The 15568-nt window shown below is 46.2% G+C and overlaps 1 protein-coding gene across 2 annotated transcripts in view; it reads right to left on the reverse strand.

Moving 5' to 3' along the window:
• LOC135056662 (alpha-2-macroglobulin-like) overlaps positions 1-15568 on the reverse strand; it is a 644880-nt gene that overhangs the window by 60624 nt on the left and 568688 nt on the right. For both annotated transcript variants that reach the window (XM_063962106.1, XM_063962105.1), the window contains one exon: positions 10262-10352. In XM_063962106.1, coding sequence (XP_063818176.1) covers positions 10262-10352 — 91 coding nt within the window. The remainder of the gene's footprint in view (positions 1-10261; positions 10353-15568) is intronic.

The raw sequence follows: 15568 nt of genomic DNA on the forward strand, positions 1-15568 counted from the left end.
GGCTAATGTTCCTACCTCTACTAACCTTGGCCTCACAAATGGAGCAGATGCTTTGACAAACATTGTCAGGATTGGGTTAAAAAACAATCCCACACCCAAGAGGTGGCTTTTTTGGTGTTATGCACAGGCATCGCAATGGCTTTCTTTTTATCATGGTCAACAACTGCAGCCACCGGTGGCTGACTTACACAAACAACATCATCAACATCCTCACTGTCAGATAGTAGTAATACACACATATCCCCCTCATCCTGTTCCACTTCCACACATGAATCCTCCATTTCAATTATGTCCTCCTCATCATCACCATCTTTACTTGTACTGCTCCCCACATGTGCAGATGGTGCAGAAATGGTGGAAGGAGGTGAAAGAGGCTTCTCTATGAGGACAGTGTGAGCATTGTCAGACTCACACATAGCTGACGTGGACACCCCTAAACGTTCATCAATAATGTCTGATAGTTCTGATTCTGAATGCACAGTTTGTCTTACTGCCTCTGCAGCTAACTTGCTTTTTGATGTTTTTTTTCTTTACCACTGTAAAATTAAATGATTTTACATGCCCTGACTTAAGCCCTCTATGCTCCTAGGCATCTGCCTTAGTAGATGATGCTGACGGACTTGTATCATCATAACTGGTGGCAGCACTTGCACCACTAGTATGTGCTTCCTGCTCTCCTCTCATTTGTTTGTCCTCCATATCTATCTACAAACACGAACACCACAGTTTCTACAAAAAATTTACCACCTTCAGTGTTGCACACTACAATATGAGTCAGAAATAGTAATCAAACACTGTGGTTTAATTTTCACCAACAGTGTCGCACAATACGTGTATGAGTCAGAAATATAATCGAACACTGTGGTTGACCTTCACCAACAGAGTCGCACAATATGTGTATGAGTAGGAAATAAAATATATTACTGGGGTACCACCTTCACTCACAGCGTCACAAAATATGTGTATGAGTACAAAATAAAATATACTACACTGCAGTTGACCTTAACCAACAGTGTCACACAATACGGGTATGAGTACAAAATAAAATATACTACACTGCGGTTGACCTACACCAACAGTGTGACACAATACACTTATGAGTAGGAAATAAAATATATTACTGTGGTACCACCTTCACCCACAGCATCACACAATATGTGTGTGCATCAGAAACATTGATTGTACACTGCGGTTGACATTCACCAACAGTGTTGGACAATACGTATATGTGTAGGAAATAGTGGTCGAAGACTGCGGTTGACCTTCACCAACAGTGTCACACAATACACTTATGAGTAGGAAATATAATATATTACTGTGGTACCACCTTCACCCACAGCATCACACAATACGTCTGTGCATCAGAAATAGTGATAGAACACTGCGGTTGACCTTCGCCAACAGTGCTGGACAATACATATATGTGTAGTAAATAGTGGTCGAACACTGCGGTTGACCTTCACCAACAATGTCGCACAATACGTGTATGAGTAGGAAATAAAATATATTATTGTGGTACCACCTTCACCCAGGTGGTCTTCAGTATGCCGGCGGTCGGGCTCCCGGCGACCAGCATGCCGGCGCCGGGAGCCCGACAGCCGGCATACCGACAGCCGGCATACCGACACTTATTCTCCCTCGTGGGGGTCCACGACCCCCCCTGGAGGGAGAATAAAATAGTGTGGCGCGCTCAGCGCGCCACCGTGCCCATAGCGTGGCGAGCGCAGCGAGCCCGCAAGGGGCTCATTTGCGCTCGCCACACTGTCGGTAAGCCGGCGACCGGCCTCCCGGCGCCGGTATGCTGGTCGCCGGGAGGCCGGCCGCCGGCAGATCGTAGTGAACCCCCTTCACCCACAGCTTCACACAATATGTGTGTGCGTCAGAAATAGTGATCAAACACTGCGGTTGACCTTCACCAACAGCATCTCACAATACATATATGAGTAGGAAATAATATACTGCGGTCTGACCGGCAGTGTCACAGTACTTATGAAAATAAAATAAAAATTGGATAGTACACTGGGGTACAGCACAAACAAACAAAAAAACATTTTTTTTAGAATTACATTTTTGGGCTTTTTGTTTTTAGCTTTCATTATTTTAATTTTACATTGGGGCGGAGCCCATGGATGGACGCACAGATCACTCCTTTCAGATACAGCAGACAGTGCATCCCGCCTGGACTGATACAGCAGAGCACCCCTTTCAGATACAGCAAACAGAGCACCCCTTTCAGATACAGCAGATAGAGCACCCCACATGGACTGATATAGCAGAGCACCCTTTTCAGATACAGCAGACAGAGAACCCCTTTCAGATACAGCAGACAGAGCACCCCTTTAAGATACAGCAGACAGAGCACCCCTTTCAGATACAGCAGACAGAGAGCACCCCTTTCAGATACAGCAGACAGAGAGCACCCCTTTCAGATACAGCAGATAGAGCACCCCACCTGGACTGATGAAGCAGAGCACCCTTTTCAGATACAGCAGACAGAGCACCCCTTTCAGATACAGCAGACAGATCACCCCTTTAAGATACAGCAGACAGAGCACCTCACCTGGACTGATATAGCAGAGCACCCTTTTCAGATACAGCAGACAGAGCACCCCTTTCAGATACAGCAGACAGAGAACCCCTTTCAGATACAACAGACAGAGCACCCCTTACAGATACAGCAGATAGAGAGCACCCCTTTCAGATACAGCAGACAGAGAGCACCCCTTTCAGATACAGCAGACAGAGAGCACCCCTTTCAGATACAGCAGACAGAGCACCCCTTTCAGATACAGCAGACAGAGCACCCCTTTCAGATACAGCAGACAGAGCACCTCTTTCAGATACAGCAGACAGAACACCCCTTTCAGATACAGCAGACAGAGTACCCGCCCCATGCCAGACAACATAGTACTGAGACAGATACGTCCATCCAGTACACTCTCCACTGCACTCTTCACTAGAGTGAAGTTGCACATAAATCACTGGAGACCTTTATAGAATCCAAAACCTGCGAGAATCCGACAGCGGGATGATGATGTTCGGCCTCGATTTGGGATCCGAGTAAGGCGGGAAGTCCCGAGCTGGACTCGGATCCAGACTCGGATTGCAAAGTTCGGGTGAACCGGACCCACTCATCTCTAGTTAAGATGGACTCCTTCTTGAGCCCCTTCTCCCCTCCTAAACCTACCTTTCCCGCTTCTCCCTGGGCAGTATTTTTCCAATGTTTTTTCTTTGATTACAGCATTATATGAAACCACCACTGTATTTTTTGGGTATCATTAAATAAAGAATATTAAAAAAGTGATAAATTATTGTCCCATTTCTAAGTTCAACCCCTTTGCTGATCAGTACGAGTGAGACTCATCTGAAGCACTGCAGAATTTTAAATGGAATGGCTATAAGTACCTCCTTTAAAGACGCTCTTGCTTAAACCTAGGGACTACGTAAAAGTTACATTTTCCAAGTATATCGTAAAAGCTCCGATATAACTAATCTACCAAGCTTACTGTAGGTCCTGAAGAAGTGGAGAACCTCGGTTAAATGTGCAGCATTGGATTGCACTCTAAGGGCCAATATTTTCAGTATACTCATGCGTCCGAACTGCACTGCACATGCATCCCGATGGTTACCGCAGAACAATGCAGATCGAAATTGCATGCAGATCAGTTTAATTTCTGGGAGCATGGCTAGCCAGACATGAGCGTGTTGCGGGTGTGTCACCAAAGACATTGTTTTAGTTTTACATGTACTGTATGTTTTATATATTTTGTTTCATTTTTTTATACTGTTATACAGCACATACTATTTTTTTTAATACTTACATTTAAATTATTACTATCTGCGAACATTTTTGATCTAAACTATTTGATGTTTTCTAATCTTTTGATACAGATTTTTTCATATGGAATATTTATTACATTATCAGGAAGTACACATATTTATTCCTACTGACTACAATTAGGAGTCTGAACACTCAAGAACAACATATTGGGTGGGATGTTATGGAGCACAAGATCACGGAAGGTGCGGGATGCTGGCTGATCTCAGATGTTTTTTTAAAGGGGCAATCACTTACAAGGCCTGTTTTTGCCTTGTAAGTGATTGCCCCTTTAAAAAAAAACATCCGAGATCAGCCGGCATCCTGCACCTCCAGCAATCTCAAACTCTATTACATCCTGCCACTTGTTTCTTTCTGTCACTTTCATCGTTTCATTCCTTTGTAGAATAAAAAATAGGATTTTAATTACCTACCGGTAAATCCTTTTCTCGTAGTCCATAAGGGATACTGGGGTCACTTAGTACGATGGGGTATAGATGGGGTCCAAAGGAGCCTGTACACTTTACATTTCTGCAACTTGGTGTGCTGGCTCTTCCCCTCTATGCCCCCTCCCACAGGCAGTTATAAGTAAAATAGTGCCCGAAGGAGAATGGATATACTTGAGAGAAGGAACAAGACAACAATTGAGTGGTGAGATTTATACACCAGCACACCAATAACATAAAACGACCAGCAACGGCTGGTAACAAAACAATAACTGCTGAACAGGTAACTTTTGTAAAAGAAAAACCTGCAGACAAGTCCACGAACTGAGGCGGGCGCCCAGTATCCCTTATGGACTACGAGAAAAGGATTTACCAGTAGGTAATTAAAATCCTATTTTCTCTAACATCCAAAAGGGATACTAGGGTCCACTTAGTACGATGGGGATGCCCCAAAGCTTCCAGAAAGTTCGGGAAAGTGCAGAGACGTCTGCAGCACCGCCTGCCCAAACTGGGTATCCTCTTTGGCCAGGGTATCAAACTTGTAGAACTTCACAAAGGTGTGTTCTTCCACGACCAGGTAGCAGCTCGGCATAGTTGCAAGGCCGAGACTCCATGGGCAGCCGCCCAGGAAGACCCCACTGATCTTGTAGAGTGGGCCTTCAGTGACTGTGGAACAGGTAAGGCTTCCGACACATAGGCCTGCTGGATAGTAAGCCTAAGCCAATGAGCAATGGACTGCTTAGAAGCAGGGCAACCCTTTCTCTGCGCATCATAGAGCACGAACAAGGAATCCATCTTTCGTATCCGAGCCATCCTTTTGACATAAATCTTCAAGGCTCGCATAATATCCAATGCCTCCGGAGGAGCAGAAGTGCCAGAGCTTGAAGGGACTACAATGGGTTGATTCAAGTGGAACGCAGAGACCACCTTTGGCAGGAACTGCTGTCTAGTCCTAAGCTCAGCTCTGTCTTCGTAAAAGACCAAGTATGGACTTTTACAGGATAAGGCCTCCAATTCTGAGAAACGCCTAGCAGAAGCCAGGGCCAGTAACATCACCCTTTTCCACGTAAGGTACTTGTCTTCTACCGTCGTCAGAAGTTCAAACCAGGAGGACTGTAGAAAATACAACACTACATTCAAATCCCAAAGTGCCGTGGGCGGCACAAACGGAGGTTGTATGTGAAGCACCCCTCGCAAGAAGGTCTGAACCTCTGGCAATAGGGCCAACTTTTTCTGAAAGAAAATTGGGAGCGCGAAATCTGGACCTTAATGGATCCCAGACGTAAGCCCTTATCCACACCAGTCTGTAGGAAACGTAAGAAACGTCCCAAGTGGAATTCTGCAGGTGGATACGTGCATTCCTCGCACCAATCTCCATCAGATGTGATGATAGTGTTTTGACGTCACAAGTTTTCTGGCCTGCACCATGGTTGCAACAACCTTCTTGGAAAGGCCTTTGTGAGCTAGGATGTTCCGCTCAACCTCCAAGCTGTCAAACAAAGTCGCCGTAAGTCAGGGTAGACGAAAGGTCCTTGTTGCAGCAGATCTCTTCTCACTGGCAGATGCCAAGGGTCTGCGATGGACATGTCCAGAAGATCCACGTACCACTCCCTCCAAGGCCAATCCAGGGCAATCAGAATTGCCTGGAGTCTTTGATTCCTGATTCGCTTTAAAACCCTCGTGAGCAACCGAATCGGAAGAAACAAGTAGACCAGTCAGTAAGGCCAAGGGGACATCAGCGCGTCTATTGCCCTTGCTTGAGGGTCCCTGGTTCTTGAGCAATACCAGCGAAGCTTCGTGTTGAGTCGAGAAGCCATCATATCTATCTGTGGGCAGCCCCACAGATCAATGATCTATTAAAACACCAGTTGGTGGAGACTCCACTCTCCTGGGTGGAGATCGTGACGACTCAGGAAGTCCACTTCCCAGTTGTCCACCCCGGAATGAAGATGGCGGATATTGCTCTTGCATTTTTTTCCGCTCAGAGGAGTATCTTTGACACCTCTCGCATGCAGGCTCTGCTTTTTGGTCCTCCTTGTCGATTTATGTAGGCCACTGCCATGGAGTTGTCCGACTGAACTTGAATCGCTCGATCTCTGAGCAGAGAAGAGGCCTGAAGCAGAGCGTTGTATATCGGCCGAAGTTCCAGAATGTTGATTGGAAGTAGTGCTTCGTGGTCTGACCATCTGCCCTGGAACTGAGCCCCTTGGGTGACAGCTCCCCATCCTCTCAGACTCGAATCCGTCGTGAGGAGGATCCAATCCTGAATCCCGAAACTTCGACCAAGCAGTAGATTGGTGGACTGTAGCCACCACAGGAGGGAAACCCTGGCCTGAGGAGACAGATGTATCATCCGGTGCATCTGAAGATGAGATCTGGACCACTTGCTCAGAAGATCCAATTGGAATGTTCTGGCATGGAACCTTTTGAATTGGATGGCCTCATATGAGGCCACCATCTTTCCCAACAATATTATGTAAAGATGTATGGATATCTGAGTAGGCCGCAAGTCCAGACGGACTATCTCCTGGAGAGTTCTCGCTTTTTCCTCTGGGAGGAACACTTTCTGATTCACTGTATCCAGAAACATACCCAGTAACAGGAGCCACTGAGTAGGCTCCAGGTGGGACTTCTGTAAATTTAGGATCCACCCATGATGTGATAGAAGCTGAATAGTGCAGTCTATATTGAGCAATAGAAGCGCCCTGGACCTCGCCATTATCAAGAGATCGTCCAGGTAAGGGACAATATTGACCCCCTGGATGCAGAGCTGGAACATAACCTCCGCCATCACCTTCGTGAAGACCCTCGGAGCTGTGGACAGGCCGAAGGGTAGAGCCTGGAACTGGTAGTGATTGTTCAGCAGGGCAAACCACAGATAAGCCTGGTGGGGTGGCTAAATCGAGATATGGAGATAGGCGTCTTTTATATCCAGTGAGACCATGAACTCCCGTTCTTCCAGACCCGCAATCACTGCTCGCAAAGATTCCATCTTGAACTTGAAAACCTTTAGGTAAGGGTTCAAGGACTTTAGATTCAAAATGGGCCTTACCGAACCATCCGGTTTCGGTACCACAAACAGGTTGGAGTAATAACCCTTTCCTTGTTGTTGTTGTAGTAGCACTGGAACAATGACTTGGGACTGGACCAACTTTAGGATGGCCTGTTGTAGCGTAACTTGAGTATCCTCCAAAACTGGTAAGCTTGATTTGAAAAATCGTTGGGGAGGAGCGCCATCGAACTCCAGCTTGTAGCCCTGAGAAATTAGGTCCTTCACCCAGGTATCCTGGCAGGAGCTTTCCCAGACGCGGCTGAAGTGACGCAGTCGAGCTCCCACCTTAAGATCCTCTCGGGTTGGGGGGGCACCGTCATGCCTAGGCCTTTGTGGAGGCTGAACTGGCACTGGGATCCTGAGAACCCGCTGCAGTCTGTTTTCTTGCCTTACCTCTGGTGCCTCTCGCAGCATTGGAGGCACCTCTGGCTCATGATCTAAATCTTGTAGTCCGAAAGGACTGGGTAGACGGCCCCGGGTAGGAACGGCTAGCCGGAGGAGCCACAGTGGGGAGAAACATGGATTTTCCCGCAGTAACCTTAGAAATCCACGTGTCCAACTCAACCCCAAATAGCCACTCCCCAGAGAAGGGAACAGACTCCACACTGCGCTTGGAATCTGCGTCCACTATCCACTGACGCAGCCACAAAGCTCTGCACGCCAACACTGCATGGCAGTAGTCCTAGCATCTATTTGCTTGAGCGAGTCACACAGGACACGTGCAGTGTCTTGAATGTGTTTTGCGAGGGTCACCGTAGTGACCAGGGACATATCTTTCGCTAGGCCCTCTTGAATTTGAGTCGCCCATATATGACTGGCATGTGACATCCAGCAACCTGGAAGCTCAGGTCTCTATGATACGCCAGCCGCTGTGTAAATAGACTTTAGTGTAGTCTCTATCTTCCTATCCCCAGGGTCCTTTAAGGTACAGGAGCCGGTAGCACCACCTTTTCTGAGAGGCGGGAGACCGATACGTCCACGGCTGGGGGTCCTTCCCAATATTTCCTACCTTCTGGTGTAAATGGGAAAGTGTGCAAAAACCTTTTGGTAACCTGATATTTTTTGTCAGGATTTTTCCAGGCTTGCTTAAATATGTCATCTAGTTCCGGAGAATCAGGTAAAATTACACTAAGTTTTTTCTGTGCTAGGAAAAACGACTGCGGTGTTGCAGCATCTTCCAAAGGGATTTTCAATACATCCCTGATAGCAAGTATAAGGGGTTCAATACCCTGTGCAGAAGTAGAATCCTCTGTAGTAGGATCTAATTCTTCCCCCTCCTCCTGCACTTCCTCTGAGAGTAAATCAGTCAGTCCACGTTTTTGTGGACCTGAACTGGGGAGGGGGGTTGTTTATCAGCCTTTGAAGTCAGGTCTGCCACAGCCTGCTGCAATTGTTGTGTCTTCTGAGTATTAGCTGTGAGCTGGGATGACATATTTGCCATCATACTTTTTATGGTACCGAGCCAGGATGGCTCCTGACCCTTCCCCCTCCCCCCTCCCTTACCCCCCTCCCCAGTCTCTTCACTAACTTGGGAAGACTGACAGCATTGTTCAGATGACATGGAACCATTGTAGATGGAGAGAATCTGGTGTGACATATACTGCATTATTGGTTTTAAACCATGGTGCTAGTAGACAACATACACACACACACACACACACACACACACACACACACACACACACACACACACACACACACCAGTATATACAATAGCAAGCCTGCCTTCACTGTATGTGAGAAGGAGACATAGGGTGAGAGAGGGACAGCACACCCAAGCTAGTCAGGCTCAATGAGACTGCAAGCTGTATCAATACTTATATCACAGAGAAACACCGGATGATTGTCTTTTTTGAGGACACTATATAGTGTACAATAGCGGCTCTCCCCCTTATTTGCACCCCTGTACCAGTTTCCTGAGTATCTGTGAGTGTCTGGAGGATCTGTGTGTCCTTGCTGCTGCAGCTAGAAGCAGAGAAAGGCACCAAAACGCTGCTGGTCCCGCTCTGAGGAAGCTCCGCCCGCTGTAATTGCGCCAGAGCTAAGTAGATATTTATACTGGCAAAGTCTCCCATACAGTGTAAAACATCACAGAAATGCTAGTTCACACTACCGCTGCCAGTGTACACAGGGGGGCTAGGGGCTATAGCGGATCCCCCCAGGGAGGGTTCCGTATGCCACCCCGCGTTGCGCCACACCAAGAACCGGGGGACTCCCCTAGCGGGGCCCCCAGTTTGTACTCACCACTCTTCTCACCTTCAGGCATTTGTTAGGGGTGTGCGGCGTGCTGCGAATGCGACCGCTAAGGCGCAGGGCCCTGCTGTACAACAACCTCTCAGGATGGTGGTCCTGCAGCAGGGAAGCGGCTCTGATACCTGAAGAGACCGGTAACCGTCCCCCCCCTAACTCCCATGGTGCAGGTATGCTGTTGCCAAACAGCATACCGAAAATTATAAAGTTTAAAATAAAACTGAAGAAAACTCTCTGGAGCTCCAGAGTGTGCATACTCTCCTGAGGGCACTTTTTTCTAAACTGCCTGTGGTAGGGGACACAGAGGGGAGGAGCCAGCACACACAGTTGAAGAAATGTAAAGTGCACCGGCTCCTTTGGACCCCATCTATACCCCATCGTACTAAGTGACCCCGGTATCCCTTATGGATGTTAGAGAAAGTTTATTATTGAAACTAAACAAGACTAGAGGACATTTTTCACTGCCCATATTTATGTTCCATGTTTAGTTTGATTACACTTAATGATTAGGTTATTTTTTTTCTTATAGTACATCATATCTTCAGATTAATTATATACTATATAGCAGCCCTGTTTCTTTGACTTGCCAATACTGTCAGCCAGGTCAGCAAAATACAAGCAGCAGGCTTCCAAATCTGAGTATCCACAATTAATTTAGGGAGATACACAAATAATTGACTGAATTATGTTTCTCACCTTATTTACGCTTGTCTCATCAGAGTGAAACCCGGACAGAAACTCCACCGTAATCAAAGCCATGTTGGTCTCGGCACGTCCTCCTGAGTATCTACAACATAACGGAAGATTAAAATGAGTAAGCTCTAGATTTATGAAAGTAAAAGTTATCAAACCTGGGCAATCTACACCAGTGAGCATTGTGAATGGAACACAGGTGGTAGTTATGATTATATTCCAGTACAGACATAACTCTATGAACTGCTTGGCCCACCAGTCTATAATCTGAAGTTAAAGTATGAATTAGATACAACTTCAAGTCTTTACCTGTTCACAGGAACTCCACTTATATGTTGTATTCGCTGCTGGTTATCATTACATGCAACCTCTAGGGTCATTTTACACATATGGGCCCTCATTCCGAGTTGTTCGCTCTGTAAAAATCTTCGCATCGCAGCGATTTTCCGCTTAATGCGCATGCGCAATGTCCGCACTGCGACTGCGCCAAGTAAATTTGCTATGCACTTAGTAATTTTACTCACGGCTTTTTCATCGGTCTGGCGATCGTAATGTGATTGACAGGAAATGGGTGTTACTGGGCGGAAACAGGCCGTATTATGGGCGTGTGGGAAAAAACGCTACCGTTTCCGGAAAAAACGCAGGACTGGCCGGAGAAACGGAGGAGTGTCTGGGCGAACGCTGGGTGTGTTTGTGACGTCAAACCAGGAACGTCAAGCACTGAACTGATCGCAGATGCCGAGTAAGTCTGAAGCTACTCAGAAACTTCTACGAGGTGTGTAATCGCGCTATTGCGATTACTTCGTTCGCAATTTTAAGATGCTAAGATTCACTCCCAGTAGGCGGCGGCTTAGCGTGAGCAACTCTGCTAAAATCGCCTTGCGAGCGAACAACTCGGAATGACCTCCATTATACAGCACTTCGCTTCCTGGCTGCCTCACTTCCTCTCTTCTGACATTCCCTCCATTATCCTAGGTGATTTCAATATCCCTATCAATAACCCCACAAAATCACCTGCCTCTAAACTCCTTAACCTCACCTCTACTCTTGGTCTCTCCCAGTGGACCACCTCACACTCCGATGTGAACGGGAGCTCACTGGATCTGATTTTCCCTCACCGCTGTGATCTTTCTGATTTCTCTAACTCCCTGTTCCCCCTCTCTGACCATCACCTGCTCACTTTTAACCTATCTCTATCTGCTTCTCCATCTTTACCACCTAAGACTACCATCACTAAGCATAACATTGAGGCTATTGACACCACTTCCCTATCTTCCCTGTTTGACTCGCTGCTCTCTCCTATTCTCTCTCTTTCCTGCCCTGAACAAGCTACTTCCCTTTACAATGCATCCCTTACCTCTGCTCTTGACTCTGTCGCCCCACCAACCACTATTCACCCTCGCAGATCGACACCTCAACCCTGGCACACCAAATGCACCAGATATCTGCAAAAATGCTCACGTACCGCTGAACGTCACTGGAGGAAATCATGCAATAAGGCAGACTTCCTCCACTACAAATTTATGCTCTCATCCTACTTTGCTGCATTTACCCTCTCAAACAGACTTACTTCAAAAATCTCATCTCCTCCCAATCCTCAAACCCCAGGCACCTCTTTGCAACTGTCAACTCACTCCTCTGCCCACCCCCGCCTCAACTCCCCTCTTCGCTTTCTGCTCTTGACTTTGCCACCTACTTCACATCCAAAATTGACTCCATTCGTCAGGACATAACATTCCATCAGAACCTGAGCAACCCCCCTCCTCCATTTCTCAACCCCCCCTCTCCTTCCCTCCTACCAACTCTGACATCTTTCTTCCCTGTATCTGGAGAGGAAGTCATGGTCCTCATCCGGTCCTCACCCCCCTCCACCTCTCCACTTGACCCTATTCCCTCCCGCCTTCTCCGCTTCCTCTCTTCTTCTCCCTGTTCCCATCTTGCTCATCTACTCAATCTCTCACTCTCATCAGGCACTGTCCCTTCTGCCTTCAAGCATGCACTTGTATCCCCTATTCTTAAAAAACCTACCCTTGATCCAACTAATCTCTCTAACTACCGACCCATCTCTCTTCTCCCTTTTGCCTCCAAACTCCTTTAGCGTATTGTCTACAACCGCCTCACTGTCTTTCTTTCTTCCCACTCACTGCTTGACCCTTTCCAGTCTGGTTTCCGTCCTCAGCACTCCACTGAAACTGCCCTCACAAAAGTCTGCAATGACCTCCTTGCTGCGAAATCCAGGGGCCACTACTCTCTGCTTATTCTCCTTGACATCTCTGCTGCTTTTGACACTGTAGACCACCCTCTCCTCCTGCAAATCCTTTATTCCCTTGGTGTGTGTGATACTGCTCTCTCCTGGCTATCCTCCTACCTTTCTGAACGTTCCTTCTCTGTCTCCTCTCATGACTCCACCTCCCCCCCCCCCACTTCCTCTACCAGTAGATGTCCCCCAAGGTTCTGTTCTTGGGCCTCTCCTTTTCACTCTCTACACATCCTCATTAGGTGAGCTCATTAGCTCTTTTGACTTAAAATATAATCTCTATGCTGATGATACTCAAATCTACCTATCCTCCCCTGACCTCTCCGATGCTCTCCTCACTCTTATCTCCAACTGTCTCTCTGCTATCTCTTCCTGGATGTCCCAGCGCTTTCTTAAACTTAACATGTCTAAGACTGAGCTGATCATCTTTCCTCCCTCCCGCATAACCTCACCTCCCACAATTTCATTATCCATTGATAGCACAACTATCTCCTCTAGCCCCCAAGTGCGATGTCTTGGAGTAATACTTGACTCCTCCCTCTCCTTAAAACCACACATTCAGTACCTCTCTAAAACTGCCATTTCCACCTCAAAAACATCTCCAGGATCAGATCCTTTCTCACCCAGGATGCTACTAAGACCCTCATTCACTCACTGGTCATCTCCAGATTAGACTACTGCAATATCCTCCTATCTGGCCTCCCTCAACAATGCCTCTCTCCACTTCAATCTATCCTCAATGCTGCTGCTTGTCTCATCTTCCTCACCAAACGTACTACATTCACATCCCCTCTCTTGCAGGACCTTCACTGGCTACCCTTCCCATTCAGAATCCAATTCAAGCTTCTCACACTCACCTACAAAACCCTCACCCACTCTTCGCCCTCTTACATCTCTGACCTTATCTCTCTTTACATTCCCACCCATCCTCTTCGCTCTGCTAATGTACGCCATCTCTCCTGCTAACTAATTACCTCCTCCCACTCCTACCTTCAAGATTTTGCACGTGCTGCTCCCTATCTTTGGAATGCTCTACCTCTCCCCATCCGACTCTCCACTTCTCTACAAAACTTCAAACGGGTTCTCAAGACCCATTTATTCACCAAACCCAGTTAACTCTCCTCCTAGCCCTCTTGTCTATGCTCACTGTCTACCTCGTCTGTGTCACTCTGGTCTGTTACCCCCTCACCTTTTAGATTGTAAGCTCGCAAGAGCAGGGACTTATTTCCTCATGTGCCTTTCCTTTTCTTACTTACACTATCTTATACTGCATACTCCCTTTGATGGCACCTAACCCCGGGTTTTCTATACCTGCCCTATTTTGTACTGTAAGTGCTGTTTTCTTGTTTGCTCATTTTATTATGTACTGTGTAATGGGATCCTTTGTGGCGCCATATAAATAAAGGATAATAATAATAATAATAATAATAATAATAATAATAGATGTACACAAGAATTGGAGCATTAAAACCTCTTAGCTCCTAATGTTATACCATGTAGTATACCCAACAACTGTGTCATTCAGACACCAAGGCATATGTCCTGAGATTTCCAGTTTCTTGCATTATGGACACAGTTTACAGTTAAAATTTTTACTGATCCACTGATACTTTGTATATTCACTGCAGAGGCGGATCTACTTTGAAACTAATGAAGCCTAAGTTTCATGGCCCATAATCCCGGAAGGGCCCTGAAGCAACTTTTTTTTTAATGAGTGAATTTTTCAACAAAATCGATGGAGCTTTTTAAGTGTGTGTTATTAAAATAAGGTTATTTTAGTGATAGACTCATAAGCCAATAGGTTGAAGTACTTAATATTGACCTTAGAATATGCTCTTATACCCATTTCATGTGGCCTTAAAATGTCCCTGTAATTGGCAATTACTAGTTGGTCAAATTTCTACATTTTCTTGTGGGCTTGCAGTGCCCGAACCTCCAGGTGTATGGGCTCATTGAGCTCGCCATAATCTATTCATAGCCTACACTTTGGCAGTTGACTCCTCGAATCCTTTGTTGGTGTACAGCTTAATAGTTCTACAGCTCAGCCCTTAGATTAGAGCCAATCGGAACCATAAAAAAACATCTGAATTCTCAATTCAGGTTGCACTTGTCTCGCTTGTGCATTTTAACACCAAAAATCTGATTTTCACCTGTTTTTTTATGTACTGTATGGTTACAGTTCGTCACCAGTAACACCATGACAACCAGGGGGTATATTTACTAAAATTCCGAGTTTGTGTTTTTTTTTTTCTAAGTGGCAACACAGGAATTTACTAAGCACAAATCTCGGCAGTGTTTGGGCAATTCGTAATGGTTTTGACGGCAAAGTTGAGAAATACGAATGAATAGACCATCGGTCAAACGCGGCTGTTTGTTCATACAACACGGGTATTTACTAATCATTTGTATTTGGGTGTTAGTCTCTGAATGCTCAATTGAGGGTGTATTTTTTTGCGAATCGTTAAAAAAAGCAGCAAAAAAATAGACCTGGTTTTTCCAGGCGAGTTTGGATAATCATGCACAGATCAGTGAGATCTGTGCATGGTTATCTATGGGAAAGGGTCTGTTTAGTGTAAAAATTCTAAAAATAAATTGCGTGGGGTCCCCCCTCCTAAGCATAACCAGCCTCGGGCTCTTTGAGCCGGTCCTGACGTGGCGCTCCCTGATTGGCTGAAGGGACCCTCTTTGACAGGAGTCATGTGGGGTCCCGCCAGACGGGGAAAGGGGTTCCATGCTTAAACATGGGACCCTTTTTAGTTCGTGGATCAGGGTTTTCGTTTTTTTATTTTACCAAGTCCCTGGATTATAACTTATAAGAAGAGGACCGATCTACACCGGATTCTTCGTAAGTATAATTTTATTTACAGGTACCCCGGGATTCTACTGGACAAGAGGACCGAGTGCTTCGTGTCAACATAGGTAAGTATGTATGTATGTAAGTGTGCATGTACGTTTAATAAAATTTTACTTTCACGGTGTCTGTGTATTGTTTTTATTTGGGTATTTTTTATGTAGTAGAACTACAGGTACCAGCGGGCTCGTTTCCCCCCGCA

The sequence above is a fragment of the Pseudophryne corroboree genome, chromosome 3 (assembly GCF_028390025.1).
Source record: "Pseudophryne corroboree isolate aPseCor3 chromosome 3, aPseCor3.hap2, whole genome shotgun sequence".
Classification (NCBI taxonomy): domain Eukaryota; kingdom Metazoa; phylum Chordata; class Amphibia; order Anura; family Myobatrachidae; genus Pseudophryne; species Pseudophryne corroboree.